The following is a 19,879-nucleotide window of genomic DNA, read 5'->3' as shown; positions in this document are numbered from 1 at the left end:
ATGCTCACGGTCAGCTGTGGTTAGTACCTACTGAAAGTGATCCGAGGAGGGGGAAACCCACGAACTGCTGGCGAGGTGTTGGACGACCATGACTCATCGATGCTCGAGGTGAGCGAAGACTCTCCCAGATGGTACATGACAACAGAAGGGTGACTGTGGTGCAACTAGTCGGTAATTAGAATGCTGGTGATGGGAGTAATGTGTCACAACACACGCAGTACATCGAACCTGCTGAAAATGAGGCCGTGTAGCCGCAGGCCGCTACAAGTGCTCGTGCTAACCACGGTTCACCAATGACAGTGCCTACAATGAGCACACAAGCATCGAAACTGGACCTTGAGTGATTGGAAGAAGGTCGTCTGGTCCGACGAATCACGTTTCCTGTTTTACTTGTGGACGGCCGGGTATGTTGTTGGGTGTGTTGTTTACCTGGGGTAGTGATGGTGCCTAGATGCACCGTGGGATGAAAAACAAGCCGGTGGTGGTGGTGTCATGCTTTGGGCGATGTTCTACTGGGATACCCTGGGTCCGATCATCCATGTGCCGGACACTCTGATGTCTACCACCTACCTAAACATCATTGCTGACCAGGTACACCCTTTCATGGCAATTGCCTTTCCCTCTGGTGGTGCCTTCTTTTAGCAGGATAATGCGCCATACCACACCGCCCAGATTGTTCGAGACTGGTTCACGGAACATGAGGAAGACTTCCAGGTATTGCTCTGGCCTCCAAATTCCCCAGACATTAGTCCCATCGAGCATCTGTAGTTTGTGTTGGAAGAGCAACTCTGATCTGCCTCGTCTCAACCACAGACTTTACAGGATTTAAAGGATCTGCTGGTTATGTGTTGGTACCAGATACCACAAAACACATTTAGAAATCTAGCATCCATGCCTTGTCGGATATGAGCTTTTTTGGATGCATGTGGAGGACCAACATCATATTAGGTAGGTAGTCATAATGTTTTGGCTCATCGATGTGTGTATATATATATTTATTCATTTATTTATTTTATAGTTTTTTTTTTAAATTTTATTTTTATTTTATAGTTTTTTATTTTATATATGTATATATTTTTATTTTATATATATATTTATTTATTTTTTATTTTATTTTATAGTTTTTTATTCTTCCTTCTGGTCTCTGTCGGGTTGGCTGTGATATATACGTATACCATTTATGTGTACATCATAACAGAAACAGAGACCTGGCCTATTGCAGTGGCTCCTACGATTTTCGTTGCCGAACCTATGACAAAGTAGTTAAAGTCCTAGGACCCACAGCGTTAGGTGCTTGCAATAATTATTAATTGCATTTTATTTTTATTTCAGGTAAATTGATTTTTTACTTACGGGTTCTTCCTATTCTTCCATGGTTATTACACCTGATTGCTGAACTCCCCTACCATATACACAAATATACTGATATTTACGTTTTTGTCTATTATTCATTATGGTTGCCGGTCCTTTCTGCATATACCATAGTAATCGGATCCATAACCCAGTCATATATATTTTATAACTTTTGCATAAACTCTAACAGCTCATTCCTGTTTGATAAGACTTTTGTAATTTCATTGCATCTTTATCATTTTATATATATATAAAATATTAGTAATCCTATTTTCAGATATTAAATCATATAATATGTTATTGTACTTATTAATTTTTTTTTCCTTGTAAATTTTCAAAATGCCACAGGCACAGTTTAATGTGTAGGCTAGGTTGCAGAGATAAATTTCTTGGCAACTATATGTTCAGTATGTTATTTGGCATATGAGAGTAATTTGATTTCTGACAGCTGGGGGTGGGAAATCAACTTGCAAATAAGTTTTGTATTATCTTACTTAATCATGTCTCAGTCCTGATCTTTCACAAAAAAAGTTTGCTCAAAATTGATGTAAACTGCTGATATGATATATACCCTTTTTTTTTTTTTTTTTTCTTTTTGATTTGGTAGTTGTTGGCGCATCGGCTTCTGTGGCCATATTGCACCTCCCAAGGTTTTTGCAGTACTTTGATCCAAGCCCGAGGCGGGAATCGAACCCGCGACCTTTGGGTTGCCGGGCAGGTACTTTACCCACTCGGCTAGCCCGGTCGGCTGATATATACCCTGAAAAAGTGAGTTCAAGAACATTAATTTCACTTGATACAATTACTAATGGATCTAATGAGTGGCCTTTCATTTAACTTAACTAGTTGACTGAAAGACCAAAGGATTTTCATGCCTTTTCAATAGTTATTGATGAAACAATTGCATACGTGAAATTTTTCCAAATTTTCTGGAAGTTTCAGGAAATAGTGTGTTTTATGGTTCCGTGGAAGGTTCACTTTTCTTCCCGATTTTTAATTTTGTGTTAAGTATAAATGGATCTGTTGAATTTATCAATATGGGCTCAGTGGATTAGCTGTGGTTCTTATGTTTAGCACAAAAAAATAGGTATATATAATGTGATCTGAGTTTGTGCACCTAGTATGCACTATGATTTGGATTTCATTATATCTGTTAGATTGTATCATTATATCTGTTTCATTATATCTATTGAATTACCAAAGTTAAAAAAAAAACATTGTAGGTTAACCAAAGCATGAAGTATTATCAGTAATGGCAAAACACTTCCCTGTGTTCTCGCTGAATTTATTTGGAAAAAAAATATAAAATGTTAAATATTTCAGACCTCTTGATCCACCTTCCTCAGTAATTTAATGTCCATTTCTGTTTCGTTCATTTTTAACCCATGAAGCTGCTAGGGTCCTGCTGGTCTCGGTCAAGGAGCCTATTCAGCCTAGTTGATATTGTTCTCGTCATTGTTTTCTTTGTCAGGCTGGCTGACCTAGTAGGGGGCTATTTAGGACAAGTCCTGGCCTCATCCAGCTGATGTGGTGCTGATTGTAGGCTGGATAGGGTGATCTAAAGTGGCTTGTATCTTGGTCAGTAGGACTTCTCTGGGATTGTCAACCTGCTGCCTTCTTGTGTGTGAGAAAATATACTAGTGGTGGTCCACCTTCTAGGAGGAAGGCTTTAGGCAGCAATCTTCAGCAGGTCACTCTTTAAAACAAAGAGGTTTCTCTAAGAATAACTGTAACTAATAATTTTATTGGTATTAATATATAATATTGTTGCTTACTCTAGGAAACAGAAATTCTTCTTTCCCTCCCCAGTGTTATTTTTAACTTTTGGGAGCTGTTAACTCTCTATAGGATATTATTATAATTTATGAATGACATTACATTCCTTAGCACACTATAGCCACATATGCTGATGCGCCTAATAAATCCCCAAACAAACAAACAAACAAACATTCATTAGCTCTTCTACAGTATTTCAGTGTCAGTGGGGAAAATAATGACAGTCAAAATGTTACTATAATAATTAATGATAAACACCAGCCAGGAATTAAACTAAAAATTTACTATACAATGAAATAATATACAATGAAATGTGATGCAAATAAAATAAAAACACTGATTAAATTACAGTTAAAAACAATAAAATTTAAAATTAATTAAAATAAACTAGGTTAAAAGCGATAAAACAATGAAATCTGGAGCTTTCGGAGAACTGCCGTCTCCTTCTTCAACAGCATACTACTAGTGCTAAGACACATCCTTAAGTAGCCGGTCCATGGCACTCATGCACGTGATCATCAGACACATGATCTACATTCTCCATGCGCGTATCGGAAATGGAAGTGGCTCGGGAGCGTGTCAAACAGAAACGGTCATCCCTTCTGAGGACAACTGCCTCAAACAGGGGGTGTAAACGGATCCCCCTGTCCCTATTAATAGTATTGTGACTGGATGAACCGATTCGCAAGCTCTCGAGCCACTTGCGTTCCCAAAATCCATGGGCGTGGTCGGTAATGACCGCATCTTCAGGGGAGATCCGATGCTGCTTTTCCCAGAAATGCTCTTCCACAGCAGACCTCGCATAGTTAGCAGTCTTGATAGCGGTCGTGTGTTCCCCCAGACGGTCCTTTAAACGTCGGCCCGTTTCCCCCCACATAACACTCCTCACAATCCGGGCACTTAATCTCGTAGACCACATTGCTAGTATGGTCCTGGGCTACGGGATCTTTAACTTGGGATATCACTGTGTGCAACCTCCAACCCGGAAGTTGCACACAGCGAGTCTGGCACTCCCGCAATGCCCGTACAATACATTCTGAAAGTCCCGGATAGTAAGGAATGTATGCAGTAGCCACAGGGGCAGGCCACTCCCTACGATTGGACTCAACCCTATGAATATATTTGTCCAAGACCCTCTGGGGGTATCCACATTTCCTGAGGTCTGCCGTGACTTTGCAAATTTCTATTTCCTTTTCTTCAGGGGTACTACAGTGGGTCCCCACCCTATTCAACAATGCCCTGGCTACACTGTTCTTATGATGACAAGTCTGTGCTGAGCTATAATGAACAAATTGGCCACGGCACATAGGCTTTCTATAGATCGTTGTTTTTAATCTAGATCCATCTCTGCTCACCAAGACATCCAGAAACGGGAGGGACCCAGCTTCTTCCACCTCCGAGGTAAATTGTATAAATGTGGAAAAGCTGTTGAGCAAATTGAGCACCTCATCTTCCTTTCCCTTTTTTAAAATAGTGAAGGTATCGTCCACATATCTCCTCCACTCGCGCATGGGGAAATTCAACTGATGAAACACCCTAGTTTCCAGTTCCTCCATTGCCAAATTGGCCACAATGGCACTGATGGGGGAACCCATGGCCGTGCCATGGACCTGCTTATACATAACTTTTTGAAACACCATGGTAGTGCTTGCGAGGCAAAATTCCACACCTTTACAAATATCATCAATGCTTAGTAAAGATCTAGCACTAAAGCAATCATCTCGTTCCAAGGCCGATCTTACACAATGCACCCCATGTTCAATGGGGATACATGTGAACAAGGATACCACATCAAACGAAATCATGAGTTCGTCTTCACCTGTAGATTGGCTTCTTATAAAGTTCACAAATTCCTTGCTGTTCCTGATTACTAAACTGGACCGTCCCACTATAGGAGAGATGACTCCAGCTAAAAATCCAGATAAAGCATAAGTGGGACTACCCACAAATGATACTATAGGTCTCAACGGAATGCCCACCTTGTGCGTCTTTGGGAGGCCATAAAACCGAGGTAATCGACAACCTGAGGCATGAAGAGACCAATAAACTTCTTTGGTTATTTTACCAGCCTTATGCCATCCCTGTATAATGTTGTTGACTTGTCTCTCCAAACCAGCTAACGGATTTCGATGGGTAACTTTATATATGTTGCTATCCTGTAAAAGATCCAGAGCTTTTGCACAATAATCATCCTTATTCAGTACCACTGTGGATCTGCCTTTGTCGGCAGGTAACATTATGATATCCTCATCTTTTCTGAGTTGTCTTAATGCTCTTTCATGTTTATGACTGAGATTAGAATGTGCTGTCCTGGTCTGACTCAAAATAGCCGCAACCCTAACCCGTATCTCATCAGCTTGGGTAACAGGTAACTTGTTGATGGCTTTTTCCACTCCCATAGCTATCTCTGCAATGGGAGGTCTGGCAGGAACCAAAGCAAACTTTGGACCCAGGCTCAATACTTCCTCCTGTTCTCTAGTAAATTGTTTGCCACTAAGATTATGAATAAAGTTGCCAATATCCCTGTTACGCACCACCACGGATTCCTCTAACAATCTAATGAATTTGTTGATTTGCCTGCGCTTGTAAACCTCAGCAACCCTAGTTGCTTTATCTGCCACTACTCTCAAGACCAACGCACCATGCACTGGGGTTAAATTGGTATTGATGTATTCCAACTTCAGTCCAATACGACTTCTAATACCTCTCAGATCATTATGTAATTTAGAAATCCAAATACTTAGAACTTTTCTTTGATAGATTTTAGTAACTCTCCCCAGATGGTCATCATTGAAAGGCATTCTCACCCGAAAGCCATGTGGAACCAGCTCATGTGTTTTGCACCTATGAGCAAATCTCGCAAGCACTACCATGGTGTTTCAAAAAGTTATGTATAAGCAGGTCCATGGCACAGCCATGGGTTCCCCCATCAGTGCCATTGTGGCCAATTTGGCAATGGAGGAACTGGAAACTAGGGTGTTTCATCAGTTGAATTTCCCCATGCGCGAGTGGAGGAGATATGTGGACGATACCTTCACTATTTTAAAAAAGGGAAAGGAAGATGAGGTGCTCAATTTGCTCAACAGCTTTTCCACATTTATACAATTTACCTCGGAGGTGGAAGAAGCTGGGTCCCTCCCGTTTCTGGATGTCTTGGTGAGCAGAGATGGATCTAGATTAAAAACAACGATCTATAGAAAGCCTATGTGCCGTGGCCAATTTGTTCATTATAGCTCAGCACAGGCTTGTCATCATAAGAACAGTGTAGCCAGGGCATTGTTGAATAGGGTGGGGACCCACTGTAGTACCCCTGAAGAAAAGGAAATAGAAATTTGCAAAGTCACGGCAGACCTCAGGAAATGTGGATACCCCCCAGAGGGTCTTGGACAAATATATTCATAGGGTTGAGTCCAATCGTAGGGAGTGGCCTGCCCCTGTGGCTACTGCATACATTCCTTACTATCCGGGACTTTCAGAACGTATTGTACGGGCATTGCGGGAGTGCCAGACTCGCTGTGTGCAACTTCCGGGTCGGAGGTTGCACACAGTGATATCCCAAGTTAAAGATCCCGTAGCCCAGGACCATACTAGCAATGTGGTCTACGAGATTAAGTGCCCGGATTGTGAGGAGTGTTATGTGGGGGGAAACGGGCCGACGTTTAAAGGACCGTCTGAGGGAACACACGACCGCTATCAAGACTGCTAACTATGCGAGGTCTGCTGTGGCAGAGCATTTCTGGGAAAAGCAGCATCGGATCTCCCCTGAAGACGCGGTCATTACCGACCGCGCCCATGGATTTTGGGAACGCAAGTGGCTCGAGAGCTTGCGAATCGGTTCATCCAGTCACAATACTATTAATAGGGACAGGGGGATCCGTTTACACCCCCTGTTTGAGGCAGTTGTCCTCAGAAGGGATGACCGTTTCTGTTTGACACGCTCCCGAGCCACTTCCATTTCCGATACGCGCATGGAGAATGTAGATCATGTGTCTGATGATCACGTGCATGAGTGCCATGGACCGGCTACTTAAGGATGTGTCTTAGCACTAATAGTATGCTGTTGAAGAAGGAGACGGCAGTTCTCCGAAAGCTCCAGATTTCATTGTTTTATCGCTTTTAACCTAGTTTATTTTAATTAATTTTAAATTTTATTGTTTTTAACTGTAATTTAATCAGTGTTTTTATTTTATTTGCATCACATTTCATTGTATAGTAAATTTTTAGTTTAATTCCTGGCTGGTGTTTATCATTAATTATTATAGTATGGAAATTTCCAGCCCCATAGGCCTGTTTCAAGATATAGTCAAAATGTTCACAGCTTATATTGGTTGGCAGCTTATACTGCCAACCAATCACATTGTTATTTATACATTTATTATTACTTTTATTTTTAATTTATTATTAATTTACTTTTAGAATGTTATAACACCAGAGTAGGAATATGTCGGAAGTTTTTTCTGTACCCTAGCTGCAGGGGGATTATCTGGCCTGGAAATCATGGAAAGACAAAATCAAAGATTTGGATGTATCACCAACTAAATATTAAGATTTATTTGTTTTATGAATGGCATTACATTACATTCCTTTAGTTCCTTGTGTTAATATGCTATCAAAGGATTTCAGGAGAATCAGCAGAAAACTGTTCTCCTAATCAATGAATATATGAAACCCCCTGTTGCTTTGTTTGTCTTTTTTCATTAAGCATCTTTACTCTCCCCATTTGCATTTTTAAACATTTACAATAATTCTTCTGGCCTGGTGATATCCCATGGTTAATGAACAGTCAGAGTTGAAGCTAATACAGTACAACTACAGGAATTATCTGTAATCCCAACCACTGCAATCAACAGGTACATTCATTATGCACGTGTCATTTTTCTTCGTCTTTTGTGACAGCTACTTTAGGACATTTCATACATTAATGGTTTCAAGAAATATGAGATCATTTCATGTATAGATTAAACTTTAGTATTAGTAATGGTCACATTGGTGCAAGGAAGCCTATGGTTATGCTGCACCAGCAAAATACAATAAATAAATAAATAATAATAAAATAAAATAACAAAAATAAATAAAATAACAAAAATAAATAAAATAAAACAATTCTCATATTAAGAATAAAAACAAATTAATAAAAAAAAGAAGAAAAAATTAATAATAAGAAGAAGAAAATTAAAAAAATAATAATAATTAATAAGATAAAAGGAAATGAACAGCTTATGTATTTCCCTCCTCCCTTGGGTAATTATCCAGCTGACCTCTGAATTTCCCCAAACTGTCAGCCTCTACCACCCATGTAGGTAACCTATTCCAGTAATTTATAACTCGCTGGCTAAAATAAAACTTCCTGCAATCCAGTCTAAACCACTCCCCCGTAACTTGAAATTATGGCCCCTTGTTCTAGAATCATTTATAACCGTGAAAACAGTTCAATCAAGTCTCCTCTAAGGTGCTTAGTTTCCAAGCTCTGCAACCCACATAATTTGAAGTCTTTCCTCATATGGACTGCCTTTTGCTGATCTCACCAGGCGAGTTATCTGTCTTTGGACCCTTTCAAGAAGAACAATGTCTTTCTTTAGGTGTGGTCTCCATACTTGAACACAGTATTCCAAGTATGGTCTTACAATAGCCTTATATAATGGGATTATGACGTCCTTATCTCTACTAGATCGTTCGATAAATCATCGATAGGACACCATGGGCCCTCCTTGCAACCACTCTGCAATTCTCAGAGAATTTCATATCAGACCGTATCATAATACGCAAGTCCCTTTCCTCCACTACCAGCTTTAGTTCAAGTGTATAAGTTATTTTGGGGTTACTGTTCCCCAGGTGCAATACCTTACACTCTTCTGGATTAAAGCATAGCTGTCATTTTTCTGACCATCCCTGAAGTCTATCTAGGTCATTCTGAAGAAGCTCTGCTTGGTGGCAATCATTAACTACGCTACCAATCGTTACATCATCTTTAAATTTAGACGTCATGCCCTCTATCCCTTCATCGATGTCATTTTTGAAAATCAAAAACAACAGTGGTTCTAATACTGATCTTTGGGGAACCCCACTTGTTACATCAACCCAATCTGAGGAATAACCATTTATCACAACCCTCTGCCTCCTGCCCTGAAGCCATCCAGCTATCAACCTAAGGATTTTCCCTGTGATTCCAACCTGTTCCAGCTTATAAAGTAACTGTTTATGTGGACTGAGTCAAATGCTTTGCTGAAATCCAAATAAAGGATGTCAAAATTATTCCCTAAGTCCAGCTCTTGAGTGACCCTGTCAAAATAGCTAACCAGGTTAGTTAAACGTGATTTTCCCTTTAAAAGGGATTTTCCCATTTCTATTGAAATGATCCTGAATTCCACCCATCATCATAGTCTCCACGATTTTCCATACTTCTGAAATTAGACTAACTGGCCGGTAATTTCCCACTTCACTCTTACAACTGCTCTTATGTATTTGAGATACATTGGCACTTTTCCATAATTAGCCTCAATGGTTCAATGCACTCACTTGCCACCTCCCTTAAGATTATAGGGTAAATGCCATCAACCCCAGGAGCCTTACTGGCCTGTAGGCTCGGAAGTTTTTTCATTAAATAAACATGTGAAATTTCAACATCATTAGTTACATTTTTTCCAACTTAACTCCCATAATTTCTCATTGACATAAAGGGTTTTTTTTTCTGTAAATATCAATGCAAAGTAAATGTTGAGTTCATCTGCAACTTCAGCTGGGATATCTAATACTATCCGTTACATAAGGGTAATGGATAGTATTACATCCCACATCCAATACATAAGGGTAATGGATAGTATTACATCCATTACATAAGGGTAATGGATAGTATTACATCCATTACGTAAGGGTCCGATCTGGTTTGTCCTGCTCTTCTTTGCATTTATACAAAGGGTACTAGGAAAGTTTTGCAATACAGTTTTGTTTATTTAATTTTTTCAAAGTAATTTCCTCTACATTCAATACACCTCTCCATCCTCCGAAACCAATCTTTAAACCAGTTCTGCCAAGTTTCACTAGGGAGTAAAGCACACTCGTTGTCCCAAGCCCGTAGAAGGTCCTCATCACTGGAAAACCGCCTCCCTTTTAGCTTCATTTTCACATGCGGGAACAGTGCAAAGTCGCAGGGAGCAAGGTCTGGACTGTAGGGAGGGTACTCGAGAAGTTTCAGTCCTGTCGTGGTCAAATATTCGGTGCAGGCTTTGGCGCGGTGAGCTGCAGCATTATCGTGATGGAGGTACCAGGTGTCCATTCTTGACTTTGGCCGCAGGTTCTTCATAGATCCAATGACTTTAGGCAGGCATTGTTCAGTATACCACTTAGCTGTGACTGTCTTCTGCGTGTCCAAAACGACAAGTTCCACAATTCCACTCGATTTGAAAAATACAGCTATCATTTTCTTCTTTACAGATCGGGATTTTCTGACAATTACGGGTGTGTCGTCATCATCAAAGACCCAAACTTTGTTTTGAGCCTTGGTCGGCAGATCGTAATAGTACAGCCAAGTCTCGTCACCTGTCACGATGTTGTTCACATACCGAGATTGTCCCTTATCAAACTTTTTTAACATCTCCCGGCACCAAGTCAGACGTCGTGTCATCTGCTCTTCAGTCAGTTGATGCGGCACCCAGAGAGAACAAAGTTTCTTCACTTGCAAATGATCTTGCAGAATCGAACGAATTGCTGGTGCATTTAGGCCCAAAGTATCCTCTATCTGTTGGTAGGTCACTCGCCTGTTTTCGTCAAGCATTTTCCTCACAGCAGTAACGTTTTCCTCCGTAACTGACGTTCGTGGCCTTCCCGGCCTCTCAAAATCCTCCAGAGTGAAATTTCCCCTTTGGAATTCTCTATACCACCTGAATATCGTTGTACGATGTGGACAATCATCATCTAGTGCAAGAGTCATTTCTTCTAAGCACTGGTCTATGGTTAAACCACGCACGAAATTATACCGCAAAACTGTCCTTATCTCATTTCGTGACCACGATGCCATCGCAAGCACTTTACACTCTCACTACTAATGAATAACTGAGCCCATCGACTTGGCGCGGCGGCTACTATGCACGTATGAACATGTCTCAACATGCAGCAACAAGCAGCTTCCTGTGATTCATTGTTGCGTCATATTGCAAAACTTTCCTAGTACCCTTTGTATATGTGAAGAATTCCTTATCCCCTCTCTTTGCTAGCGATTTCTCATAATCTGCCTTTTTTGTGGGCTTACATCCTCATTTGGAAATGCTGTTTGAAGAAGTGGAAAAAATGAAAAACTTCACTAAAAAAATGTGGTCTTGAGTTACTACAATCTTGACGTCATCCTTGAACCAAAGTTGATCACACATAGAGCAGACTGAACCAAAATCATTATCCAGGAAAGTATGTATAAACTGTGTGTGTGGATGATTCGGTGTTTCTTAAATCATGTTGCTGCTCCGGCTGTGTATTATGTCCACTACGTGCTGAACTATTTGATGGAGTACTTTTGGCAGTCGGTTTTGGCTTCTTTGCTTGTCGTTTTTGACTGGACTTCTAGGACTCTTCATTGTTTTCATATGCAGTATCAATTTCCATGGCTCCCTTTTCCAAATTCACTTCTAACATTTCTGGGGATCTATGACTCTGAAGATGTGGATGGACCTTCTCTTGCTTCTTTGTTCAACTCCATCATATGCTGTAGTTTCTTCTGCTGTCAAAATAGCTTAGATCTCTGCTTTGTACTTAATGGAGGTGGTTTTAAAAATAACCGTCTCAAGATTCATTATACTTTTATTTGTGTGCAGTTATTTGCATTTGTTTATTTCTGTTCATGTAAAAAAGGTGTGATTTATAGTTGAAACCATGTAAAACAATTAGATAAGTTCAAAATAAATATAATATACATTTTCTTCGAAACATTTTGGTTATTATTTACAAACCATTTCCCTTTCGATAATTGTGTGTGTGTGTGTGTGTAGTTAAGTAGATTAGATAAGTGTATGAGTAGGGGTGCTGACCTGTCAAGTGTAGTTACAGTGGAAAAAATTTAAATAGTGCCTGAAAAATAAAGGAAGATTAAATAAAAATATACAAATAGTACTTAATGCTTTAGATCCTAAGATTTATAACTACATCATCAAAGGCTGGCAGCCAAAACCAAAGGAAATATAGCAAGAAGTAAGGTCTCTGTTTCTGTTATGACACATACGTAGCAGACAGAAAAAGAGAGCAGATGTATATATCATAGTTATGATTTTTCCGTACAACTTATTATTATTAATTATATATATACAGGTAGTTCCCGACTTTACGAGTTAATTCGTTCCTAGTGCATGCTTGTAAAGCAAAAACTCATAAAGTGGGAATTTATTTCCCATAGGCATAATGTTAAAAATAGGGGTTACATTATCTCCGTAGCCAAGTGGTCAGGACGGGAGTGCAGTAGCACACGCTCTTTGAGTAGACTGGAGTTCAAGCCCCTGACTGCTGAATACGGTCAATCTGCTAACCCGCACTGGACCAGCATGGCAGATTATGGTCCATTTCTCTCAGCATGAATTGTTGAGCAAGCTTCCATCCTGCAGTGGGTTGATAATGGCTGCACTTTACCTTTTTTTTTTTTTTTTACATTATCAACAACGAAATTAATTAGCTAATTAGTTTATGTTTAAACAATGATTGATTTATCCAAAGAAATGAAAACGTAGCCTGTAAAATCAAGCAAAATATAATAATAAAGAAATTATTTAAGACTTACAAATGTTAAAGAATGTTTATTCTTCACCATCACCATTGACTAAATGTACACTCATTGATCACTCATTATTGGCTTGGCACGCGTTGATTTGTTGCACAAGGAGTCATCTTCAGAAATGCTTCAAGAGGCATTTATTTTCAAGATAATCTTCTCTCTCTTTTTTTATAAATTTCAATAGCATGCATAAGCATTTTTTAACGGAACGCACAAATTGTAACTAATACGATTTGCAAATAGTGTGGTTTGCACGGAGTAACAAGTTTACAAAGCTTAAAAAAAAGAAATGAAGAGAAGATTCTGAAAATTTATTTATGTTTTTTATACGATTGAAGATTTCAGTAAAGGGGGAAACACATTCACCCTAATAACGTAAAAAACCACACAATTCCAGTATTTTCGCAAATACAATAACATCGAATTTACTACATGTAATTTACTGCAATTGGTATTTTCGCAAATACAATAACATCGAATTTACTACGTTTATAATTGCTTGCAGTAACAGAAAAACTCAATAAACTGGAAAGCGCAAATTGTTTTTATTGTTTTATGGTAGTGACCTCCAGAAATGTGCTTTAGAAAAATATCACAAAGCCATTCAAAATTGATTCTTATAACAGAACATATTATAACGATGAACGTGTAGTGCATTTTAATGATTTGAATTGGTAACTAATACAATTTACACTATAAAAAACAACCTTTTAGAGAGTTATATAGCGAAAATTTCAACTTCTGAGGTCGTGGAACTAATTACCAAAAAAAAAATGTGTTATTGGGTTCACATTACGATATTCTCTGGAATGGATTAATACCGTAAAGCGAGGAGGGTACACTGTATTGTATAGCTATGAGCATGGTTTGAAATGCGGTATTTATGAATGTTTAACATTAATTTTTTGCAATTAATGTTAATATTTTTGATTTTGTTGATACTTGATACTTGAGGAAAAAAAAAAAAAAACTCTTGAAGTGGTAACTTCCTATATATATATATTTTTTCCCTTTCTTTACAAGGATATTCCTGTTGCAATCATATTTAAAGCTATGGGAGTAGAATGCGATCAGGAAATTGTTCAAATGGTAGGTGCTGATGAGAATATTATTAGTTTGCTGGCACCATCTCTTGAAGAATGTCATCGAGCACAAGTGTATACACAAACCCAGGTGAGTTAATTCCCTTCATGTGAAGTTACAGTAAAGCTCTAAATTCAGAAGTCCCAAAAATGTTTATAACACTTTTTGAAAAGTTTCCAAAAAAATTTTTGAAAAGTTGCCTTCAAGTTCTGCACTTAATTGAGTTACAGTCAGCTCTTTAATGAACTTCCCTATAGCGAATTTTTCTATTTAGCGAATTTTGTTGATTTATGCGTAGTCATTACTTGGAAAATAGTTTCTGTATAACAAAGAAAATTTCTATTTTGAGAGACCTGGGTAAACATTGTTTGCACCTCTGGCCTTTAGGCAATAGAGCTAATGCCGTAGAAAGTATGAACTAAGAGCTAAAGGGATTAATTCTTAAGAGCACAAATTAAGAGCTAAAACATTCCACAATTTAGTGGTGCCCATAAAACCTATACAGCTGCCTCTACTTACCAAGAAGTCATGCTGGTGAACTGCTATCTGTGTTTCAAAAGTCATTGGCAGATTAAAGCATATTCTGGACATGGACATTGGCTCTGGTCAACTTGTTTTCTACTGTAAGTACCTTCTTAGAGAATTAGGAGAGGGTGATTTTCCTTTATGCCTGACATTCATCTGTTGTTTCGCAGAAAAGAATCATTCGCACTTTCACTAAATTTCACGTTTTGCAGAAATCAATCATTCACACTTTCACTAAATTTCATGTTTCGCAGAAATGAATCATTCATACTTTCACTAAATTTTACTGGTCTCTGTTTACATGGTGGGTACAAGTGGTTCCTAAATCAGTTTTGTTTTAGTTGCTGTGTAAGCAACTTTACAATGTTTAAGAGAAAATCCTTGAGTGTAGTGGAAAAAAGTGGAAGTGCTTAACAGTGTTAGATCGGGGCATTAAAGCAAAAAAAAAAAAAAAGAAAAGAAATTGTTTTAAAATTTGCTATCCTCCGTAGTGTATCAACCATTCTGATAAGTGTGTCGATTCTCAAACTGTTTGAGGAAACAGGACCCAGCCAGAAGCGTGTGAAGTTATGCCTGTATTAAGATGTAGATGTAGCCTTTTTAAGTGGTTGAAATTGATTCGAGACCAAAACATGCCAATATCAGGGCCATTAAAAAAAAAATAGCTATGGAGTACATAGCTATTTTTCTGTGGCATAAAACATTCCATGCCAGTGCTGGTTGGCTGGACAGATTTAAAAAGTGGCATGGCTTACTCGAAGAAGTTATTTCTGGTGAAAGTGAAGTTATAATCGAAGAAGACTACCTATTGGAAAGAAACAGTTTTGAAAAAAAAAAAGCCCAAAGACATATTCATTGTTGATGAAATAGGTCTTTTTTTTAAATGTTTGCCAAACGAGACTGACTTTTAAAGGTGATAAATCTCTAAGTGGCAAAGTCATTTCTGGTGAAAGTGAAGTTGTAATCAAAGAAGACTGCACCCATTGGAAAGAAACAGTTTTGAAAAAAAAAAATTTTTTTGGAGGAAATGTGTATAAAAAAATTATACAGTCTTGGTTAGTGCAAATATGGCTGGTAATGAAAAAAATGAAGCTTTTGGTAATTGGCAAAAGTAAACAACTCCAATGTTTCAAAGGAGTAGTCTTAAGAGTTGGACTAAAACAAAAAACTTGGATGACAAGTGAAATTTTTGAACAGTGGATTTTAAATTTTGATAGAAAGATGATGAAAGAAAACAAAAATCCCATTGATGGTTGACAACTGCCCTGCCCACCTTCACGCGGTAATTTCGAAACTTGCAAGTGTGAAGCTTGTTTTCTTCCCTCCAAATACTTCGTCTAAACTGCAACCAGAGGACCAAGGCATTATCAAGAAAATGCACCACCAAAGGCAAATACGGAAAAAAATTATACCGAGAATAGAAACCAACCAAAATATAGATTTGGTGAAAGGGTGTAGTCAGGATGTGACAGAAACAATGATTAAGAATTGTTTTGCAAAAGCAGGTTTTGCTAAAATGCCAATTTACAGTGATGAGAGGGATATACTACTACAAGATATTGAGCAATTTTGGGAAGAACTCCAAGTGAGAGGTTTGATTAGTGGAGAAGTTATTGTTTGAGAATTTTTAGTAGTTGATAATGATGTCATAGTAGCTGAATATCCAGGTGACTCTAACGTTTTTAGAGTATTCAAAGAACTACTGACAATATCGATGATGAGTTGGATGAAAATAAGGGCAATATACCTTCCAAACATGAAATGTTGGCAACATTTGAAACTTTGCGTCGAGGCCTTCAGTGTGAAGAAAATATATTTGAGTATTTAAACAAATGCGAACATTTTTATGAACAATATACAAGTACAATCCAGGTATAATAAAAATAACCAAAAAAGTGTACTAATATATTGTGTGCATCATGTAAGTAGTCATTTCTTAATATAATATAAGTTCCCCTGGTCTTGTAATGAATTAATTACAATTAATTAATTAATTAAATAAATTAATTGTTTTAAAATATTAGAAATGTATTTGTTCCCACTTATTTCTGATTTATTTCCCATCTTTTACTATATTTCTCAATGTTGAATTGCAGTATTTTCCATTGTTGGAAAGGTCATATTTCTTTATAATGAAATTTTTCAAGTGAACAATCGATTTCATTATATGGAAGTCCGACTGTATATTGCTTTGGTTATTGTAAATTGTATACAATCATGGAAAAGTTTGCATTTTCCTAAAGTGGTGTTTTCTTTTATGCGAATTAAATTACATGATGTATGTTTCTTATTCAAACTGCATGTCATATAAACTTGGAAAGCAAACACATTATTATTGTTATTTTTTAAATTGATGGTGGAAATTGTTTTGCTAGCCTTGTGCATTATTTTCTTGATTGCAAGCTTGGAAATATAGCATCTCACATGGAGTAATTCCTGTGACTCGTGCTTTGGCAGGCACTAGAAACTTTTCCGAGTAGTTTTTGTGCTTATGAAACTGCTATTTTGGCAACGCTTGAGTCAAGTGGTTTGAATTTCAATGAAGTCTGATCATTGTGCGAAAACCAAACCCATGCTTGCACCTTCACAATGATGGGACTGTTAGTAACTCTAGGTACAGTTGCCAAGTGCAAGTTTTGTAATACAGCACCTAGTATACTGGAGGTGACTACCTATGTGTGAACCATCATCTGCAGGGGTCGAGGTGAGGCATCCACACCACACAGTGGAATCCTGTCCTAAGCAGCCTAGGTGGTAATGGATGACTCTCATCAACCAGTGGAATACAACCAAACTTGCTTATTGCAGGGTTGAAGTGGGAAAACCCATGTTTAGTCTCCAGAGCAAAGTTCTGGCATCCCCCTTATCTGTTTCATCATGCAATATGGTTGATGTCTTTAGAGGTTATGATGGGCATCATGGCAAGTTAAAAATCTTCCTTATATTTTGAGGGTACAGCTCAGAAACAGTGTTCACAGGCTGGCTGCTAGATATCCCATCAGACTGAACCTGTTGGTAACTCTCTAGGAGACATCCAGATCAGCAGTGTTTAGTCTTGCTACATCTGTTCTGCCAGTTAGTGAGTGGAGGGAGTTTGATTGGTGTGTATGTGGGAGGCATTACAGAGGCCATGTTATGTTAGGTAGCTAGGTATATTCTTGCCATGTGTATGCCCTATCCAAAAATTTCATTACTTCATACAAGTCCTTTAACCTTTTCCTTACTACTGAATACTTCATGAATAATCAAACTAATAAAATGAACTTATCTGTGAAAAGATCTAAACCTCCCAAAAAATTCCTCATTCATTTCACAAATGTGGATAGTCTCAGTTCCAATCTCAGTGATGCCCATTTCCATTTACAGTCTGCCAAGCCTCACTTATTTTTTATTGACATAATCTCAATTATAGACTGATTCAATCGCTGTTCATCTCAGTTAACATAATTATTTGCTGTGCAGTACCTTCCATTTCAGAAGTGGGAATTGTGCATTTCCCTGTCAGACTTGGTAATTTGGAATCTTCTCTGGCTTAAAATCTCTCTATCCTATTCTGTCAAATTCATCTGTCGCCTCTGTCTTTGTCCCAGATTCACTAATCACTTGGAACCCTTTGACTTCCTTTCTTTGAAACTTGACTTTCATCAGATCAACTTTTTTAACAGCAAGGTAAATTTTCCTTGGTGATTTTAATGTTACCAACTCTTGCTGGTTTTCGTTTTCCAGTCACATGGACAAAGCTGATTATGATGCTAAGGCTTTTACAATTACTAATGACCTCGCACAGATTGTTAATTTACCTACCAGAATACAAAACAATCCTAACCATACAGCCAACAGTTGATCTTTTTCTCACAAAAAAACCCTAGCAATTACATTGTCAAGGTGTGTGGTCCTTTAGCTACCTCAGATCACAACTTTGTGATGGTTTCTTCTCCAATGGAGCCTGCCTCTTGTAGTCATTCTCAGCTTGTGTTGTTTTTCATTACAAGAATGAAAAGTGGGATGAACTGCGAGATTTCTGTTATTTTCCTTGATCAGATTATTTTTAAATCTTCTGATGTCAATGTTGAGGTGTACAAGGCCTTGAGTGTATTGGTCAGGCTGAGTGCTGATGGGATTCTTCCTCTTGCTCGCATTACAAACCTGAGGGGACATAAACTGAAATTGGGGAAAGACAGTTGTTGAACAGATGTGTGGAAATTTGCCTTTAGCCAGCTGGTTGTTGATTGCTGGAACAAACTTGCATCTGTTGTTGTGGAAGTTGATAGCTTAAATAAATTCAAGGAAGAAGTGGACAAACTTTTGGAGCTAATGGATGGGTGAAATGGGAAGATTTTTTTTTTTTTGGCTGATGCTATATAAGCTTGCTTTCTTGCATCATATGCTTCTACTAATGCTAATGTTTGTTCAGATCATGTCAGTGAAATTATTCTTGTAGGGACGAATTCTTTTATTTCTCACACCACCTTAAACTCTCATTCTTTTTCTAAACCTTGGTTTTCCAATAAATGTGCTAAGACTATTCAAGAGAAGACTGTTGCATATAGGGCTTGCATAAAACCGAGAAATTTCAAAACCGAGTTTAACCGAATTTACTCTTAAAACCGGTTTTAAAACCGATTTTCTCAGACTTAGGGAAAATAATTGAAAGCTTATAACAGAGGTATTTATTTTATCTTGGGTAGATTGTACAAATCGTAATCAAATCTTTTAAACAAAATCTATCACTTCTTATAGTAAAAAAATTAAAATGCTCCAAAAAAGTAACCAGCTTGAGATTATACAAAATTACAAATTGTATTCAAATCCTTTGAACAAAAACTATCTTCTCTTATAGTAAACAAAAAAATAATAAGCCCTATAATAATAATAATGTGAAAAAAACAGCTTGGGGAAATTACTTTATTATTCATTGCTCAGCTTTTTTCTGAAAATGATCCTTTAAAAAACACAGTATATTAAGCATTTTTCCTGATAGACTTGACCTTATTTTTGTGTTAAAGAGACCAGATCAAAAACTCTCTCAGATTGGACACTTGTTGGTTTAATGGTCAGCAGTGCTCTATAAACTTTCTCCAGCTTTTCACTTCTACTGCTAGTTGCCTCCAAAATTTTAAATTCTTTGCTGATTTCCAATTCACTCGGATATTTTGAAGACTCTTCAGTTAATCTCTTTATTACACTATCATACTCTCGCACGAGTGTATCTCCAACATCGGAACTAGACGAGTCTTTGTTTTCTTTTAAAAGAACAGTTCGTTTTATTTCAGTTTCTTCATTCAATGCTAAGACTCCTTCGAAATGTTTTGCAAATAAGCTGTGATAATTCTCTTCAGCGTGCTTTTTCAAAACTTGCTTACTTGGAAAATCAAAAGTTCTTGAACCTGAATC

The 19,879-nt window shown here is 37.9% G+C and overlaps 1 protein-coding gene across 2 annotated transcripts in view; it reads left to right on the top strand.

Moving 5' to 3' along the window:
• The window catches only part of Polr3B (RNA polymerase III subunit RpIII128), a 527,342-nt gene that overhangs the window by 132,259 nt on the left and 375,204 nt on the right, over window positions 1-19,879 (top strand). For both annotated transcript variants that reach the window (XM_090375599.1, XM_090375592.1), the window contains one exon: window positions 13,901-14,050. In XM_090375599.1, the coding sequence (XP_090231725.1) occupies window positions 13,901-14,050 (150 nt within the window). The remainder of the gene's footprint in view (window positions 1-13,900; window positions 14,051-19,879) is intronic.

Source organism: Mastigoproctus giganteus, chromosome 1, assembly GCF_048544385.1.
Source record: "Mastigoproctus giganteus isolate SK-2022 chromosome 1, ASM4854438v1, whole genome shotgun sequence".
NCBI classification, from domain to species: domain Eukaryota; kingdom Metazoa; phylum Arthropoda; class Arachnida; order Uropygi; family Thelyphonidae; genus Mastigoproctus; species Mastigoproctus giganteus.
Note: the sequence above shows the minus strand (reverse complement) of the source record. Positions and strands in the feature narration are given on the sequence as shown.